Source organism: Eleutherodactylus coqui, chromosome 2, assembly GCF_035609145.1.
Source record: "Eleutherodactylus coqui strain aEleCoq1 chromosome 2, aEleCoq1.hap1, whole genome shotgun sequence".
Taxonomy (NCBI): Eukaryota; Metazoa; Chordata; class Amphibia; order Anura; family Eleutherodactylidae; genus Eleutherodactylus; species Eleutherodactylus coqui.
In genome coordinates this window covers 23,649,357-23,654,913 of record NC_089838.1, presented here as the reverse complement: position 1 = coordinate 23,654,913, position 5,557 = coordinate 23,649,357, and the positions used below count along the sequence as shown (strand labels likewise).

At 44.1% G+C, this 5,557-nt stretch overlaps 1 protein-coding gene across 1 annotated transcript in view; it reads right to left on the bottom strand.

The window, feature by feature from the left end:
• ADRA1B (adrenoceptor alpha 1B) overlaps positions 1 to 5,557 on the bottom strand; it is a 33,738-nt gene continuing 28,181 nt past the window's right edge. The window contains exon 2 of the mRNA XM_066590481.1: positions 1 to 1,889. Coding sequence (XP_066446578.1) covers positions 1,405 to 1,889 — 485 coding nt within the window. The 3' untranslated portion in view covers positions 1 to 1,404. The remainder of the gene's footprint in view (positions 1,890 to 5,557) is intronic.

Here is a 5,557-nt window from a genome sequence, read left to right as displayed (position 1 = left end):
GTACCCGCTAAGGACAATGCTCGATCGAGTAATTGCCCTTAGCGAGTATGCTCGCTCATCTCTACTAAGCTGTACTAACAGACATAACCCATGAACATGTATGGCACTGTTTTTGGAAAGCAAACTGCCGTATTGTTCTTATCATGGAGAGTCCCTTTCAAATGACTCTCCGGTTTTGGGACAACATTTTGTCCCGGGACTAAAGGGTGGAAAAGGTATGTTACCTGTTGTTGATTGTGTTGGCCGTCATATGGTTCTGTCGGTTCCATTTTCAGTCAGTCAATCACGCCATGCACTGCTTTGCGGTTGGCCAACGATGATCATGTGTCCTTTAAGGCAAGGAATGATGATCATGTGATTGGCCCTGGCCAATCACAAAGCAGGTATAGTGCATTTGTAGTCCTAACACTACCAATTCAGTATGGACCATTAGGTAATCTAAAGATGGCATTGGCCATCTTGGCCACCGGAAAACAGAACTTTGAATCGGTGATGCTGAATGATGGCAGACAAAATCTATAGGTAATGTATCACTTCTACACTACAGTCCCGGGACAACGTATTGTCCATAAACAAGAGGTTCACTTTAAGGTACCATTGTAGTTTCTTTTTGTCATGACTTTTATCTCCATACTGAATACAGCCTGAGCCGTGGGTAAACAATAGCAACCTTAACCCTTTCCAATCCACTGTCTGACGTCTGAAGACATTCTGATTGAAGGCTGTACAGCTCCGATCTCAGAAGACGTCCGGCAGGGTATTCTTACTGCTCTGTTGTCGGGGGCCTCTCCAGCATGTCCAATACCACAGTACTGGCTCTAGCCAGCAGATGGCGCCATTGTATAATGGCAGAAAGAGAAAGCCCCCTAGGAAACCCTGAATCCAAAATTGGATTGCAAAGGGTTAAAACCCCCATGAGAAATGAAGCATAGTTAAGCAGCGAAATTTTAATATCCCATTGTGATTTTACCTGGATGTGAATGATCCTCTTAAATAATTTTAGCACACACATTTGTCAATCATATAGAAGGTTACAATAGTTTACATAGATCATAGACAACGCAGCTGCCCTCATATACACTGCATTATGCAGAGTCCATCAGAACACAGTAGTTCAAAATAGCGCCAACAACTGGCAGTAAGTTATACTGCACCCAGAGAAAAATTCCTTGTTGGAATTTTTCGGCAGCATTCTAAACGTTCTCTTCTTGTACCTCTGTCTTGTACCCGTAGTCTCGGATTTAAGACCGCTATTTGCCATTGTTTTACTTTCCCTTAAATGTCCTATTTTAAAACTGGTTTCCACCAAACCTTTGACAGTCGTGCCTATCAATCCCTAGATTCAGTTACAAGAACAACGCTTGAAACTTATTTTTGATCTCTAGTCCCTCCTTAAAGAAGATCTCATGTAGCTTTGAAGCCCCTGCTGTTCACATTATAGTCGGAAGGACTTTGGAAAGTGAAGACATTGTTAGTTCTGTCCTCATCCTTGCGTTCGTCCTCCTGTCTTTGATCTGAATCCGTTGGAATGTAGGAAGGTTTCCAGTCATGAGCACTTCTCTCATTTCGAGGTACTTTGCTCATATATCCTGGACTTGGAGCAACGGATAACACAGTCTTCTGGCTGCCATTCATAAAGGGCCTATCATCCAAGGATTCTTTTCTTGCATGGGTGTAGGTACTGCTAGACCGAGGACGTAGCTGGGATTTCCGCATACCAGAGTGTCTCCTATTTCCCCAATGACATTTTAGGATACGTATGAAGGCTCTCTTAAACTCCTTACTAGAACAGGGGTAAATGACTGGATTTATGCAGCTGTTGAAGTATCCAAGCCAGAAGATCACTTTTTGCACTGTTAATGGTGGCTCCAATGCCTTGAAGATGGATCCTGGAAATAAAAAAAAAAGAGTATTAGCTATTTTCAATTCCCTGACTTATTTTTGTGATTCTTAGTATGACTCAGCTCAAGGTTAATGATATTAAGGTCCATCCATTCACCTAAAAGGGTTTGTTCAAGATTCTCATCTATCAGACAGAGTAAAGAGTGGCTACAAAGAGTGTCTCTCTCTGGAGGACCTGGTGTGTCCATGCATTGCATGGACAGTCCTATGATTTCAAAAGGGGATTGTGTAATACCTCATTTTTCCTGGGGTGTTGCTGTAGAAAAATTGCATGGTTGCTACCAGTTCCAGCAGCAAGACTCCTTCTGATTAGCTTATTGTTTATGGACAATTCTAACAAACAGAGACTACTCCTCTAAATTGATGTTGAAGGGTCCAGTAATATTCACAAGATATATGTATGGGGGGCTGGTAGAACCTCTTGTACACAAAGTCCCCATTTGGACTTAATTTTGAGAATCCATCTGGAGGCCTGTATTCATTACTAGATTGATCCACCCTGTCAGGCCATATGGGCATCATAGAAAAGTTTCCCCTGCTTGTGACTGGCTTCTATGAGTCTAGAACAGAAACCCACTATGTAAGAGATGATCATGCTGTGATCAACGCCAGCCATCCATGAGTTACATTTAAATAGCTGGTATGTAGTGGACACTGCATAAAAAATGTATGGCCAAATGCAGTTTGCCCCCCACATTACAGCTGCCCATCTGGGGATACAGAAATAGAGATAGATCCATGACAATTTAATAAGGCATTCCATGATAACTTTAATCTATTGGTCAGAACTAGAGATGAGCGAGCGTACTCGCTAAGGCAAACTACTCGAGCGAGTAGTGCCTTATGCGAGTACCTGCCCGCTCTTCTCTAAAGATTCGGGTGCCTGCGGGGGAGAGCGGTGAGTTGTGGGAGTGAGCAGGGAGGAGCGGGGGGAGAGAGTGAGAGAGAGATTTCCTCCCCGCTCTCCCCCGCCACTCCCCGCCCCCCGCCGGCACCCGAATCTTTTGAGACAAGCAGGCAGGTACTCGCATAAGGCACTACTCGCTCGAGTAGTTTGCCTTAGCAAGTATGCTCGCTCATCTCTAGTTAACAGCCACAATCAACGTGAATGCTAATCGCAGCTGTTGTGGGTCGGTGAACACTTGACAAAGACAGCCGACACCTACATTGTGTGCAGCGGATCAACCCGTGATCCCACTCCATGCAAACCCGAACCTCCATGATGTAACTGTACATCATAGAACATTATGAGATTAAAGGGATTGCTCAGGTAGCAGCAAATGCAATAAAATAATCATAACTCACCTGTTAAATCCCCTGGCACCCCGGCGCTGACTCTCTAGTGGTCATTACTTGTCCTGCAACAGTGATGTCACGTACATCGATGTGACTGCTGCAGCCAATCAGTGATGAGGCTTGCCTGCACAGCGTGACAGTGGTTGTCTGCAGCAGGTGGCCACGCGGATATATGGCACATCATCTCTGCAGGAACATCGGAGAGGTAGCGCTGGAGCAGCGGGGGGGTTCAACAAGTGAACAATGTATTGTTTTGTTTTACTTGATCACACTTGTTGCTGTTAGGTTACTTTTTCTAAATCCCAGACAAGCCTTTAATGGAAATTACCACTCATGGTGGTGCCGAAATGTTTATGTGATGCACAGCTGGATACGAAGAGTTTGCAGGATTGCGAAAGAGACGCAGCAGGCTCCAGGCCGCTTTTCTTCTGAAACTTTTGGCTCAAGAAAGACAAAATTGTATCCTGAAACTGATAAATAACCCGAAGGAGAGACAACCGGTCTGACCAAAGGTAGAAAATATGTTTACTCAAGACACAAAGCTGCTTCTTCCAGTAATGAAAAAGCGGATACTATAAAGTGGTGGAGAGAGTCTGCCACATACCTGAAGACTGTTCGGTAAATACCGTTTAGGCCTTTCATGCGATATCTAAGGGCTGAAACGGTGAGGAAGGTAAATATGGGAATGACACCGCTGGGATTATAATTTCAGCTCTTATGATCCTGCAACTTCAAAGGGAATCTGTCAGCTACTTTGAACCCTATGAACTAAGCTTATAGGCTCCACGTAGCTGATCCACTGAGTCTGGGGATGTAAGTTTTTTGCTTACCTCCCAAACTGTTGGAGAACTACTTAGTGTGCGCCGCTCAACGCATACAGCGGCAGCTTTCAGCACTGGCATTGGGGTAATGGTGCGGAAGGTAAGTATGAAACTTACATCCCCCGACTCAGCTACTTTGAGACTATTAGCTTAGCTTATAGGGTTCAATGAACCTAACAGAGTCTCGTTAAAGGGACATGCAAACATTATGTTACAGAGTAGGAGGAGCTCAACAGATTGATATATAGTTTATGGGGAAAGATTCAGTATTTTTTGTTTTTTACTCATTTAAAGGGGTTGTCCCGCGCCGAAACGGGAGACAACCCCGATGCAGGGCTTAAAAAAGAACACCGCACAGCGCTTACCTGAATCCCCGCGCTCCGGTGACTTCTTACTTACCTGCTGAAGATGGCCGCCGGGATCTTCTACCTCGGTGGACCGCAGGGCTTCTGTGCGGTCCATTGCCGATTCCAGCCTCCTGATTGGCTGGAATCGGCACGTGACGGGGCTGAGCTACATGGAGCCGGCATCCTGCACGAGCGGCCCCATTGAGGAAAGAAGAAGACCCGGACTGCGCAAGCGCGTCTAATTTGGCCATTAGACGCCGAAAATTAGACGGGCTCCATGGAAACGAGGACGCTAGCAACGGAGCAGGTAAGTATAAAACTTTTTATAACTTCTGTATGGCTCATAATTAATGCACAATGTACATTACAAAGTGCATTAATATGGCCATACAGAAGTGTATAGACCCACTTGCTGCCGTGGGACAACCCCTTTAAGCCTTTGCTCATTTTGAACTGAACAGTCCAATGGGCGGTCCTATGACTAACTGACAGTCACCCTTGTATATACGGTCATAAACAGATAGGACCGCCCATTGGACTGTTGAGCTCAGAATGAGATATAAATGAATAAAACTATATATCCATCTCCTTCTGCTGTATAACATGCTGCCTGCCGTTTGGACAGATTCCTTTTAAGCGGCTCATGGGAGCTTACAGAATCCATTTCAGAAAAAAGATAGACCATCATACAATTTGCGAATGTGTGCTCAAAGAACAATCTCTGGGCATACGTCATGCCTAGGGCTAAGTTTGTTTTATGCACTGGGAACATTCCTCTGCTCATACATTGAATATAGTCCGTAGATGTGATGGGGATGTGGTATTCATGGAATAACAGGTCAAGAAAGGTTTTCTTTTACATATTTTGGGTGTTAATTCCTCACACTTTTATTATGTTTGGAGCTATTTACTATATGAATCAAATCCCTTAAAAGGTTTGCTTCTCCACTAGCTGAAAGAGTGGTATCCCAAGGGGAGGGTGTTGGCCTGACAAGACAATCCCTGTAAATTGTTTCATAGCTAGGAAATTGGGATTTTGAAAAATTGTCTGGAAATCATTTTATAATCCTGGCATCTATATGTATTGTATGAATCAGTCAAAAGTCTGTCCCTCATTATCCAGAAAGATAGATAGATATTAGATAAAAATTACTATACAGATATTAACCCTTTCCAATCCAATTTGTATCC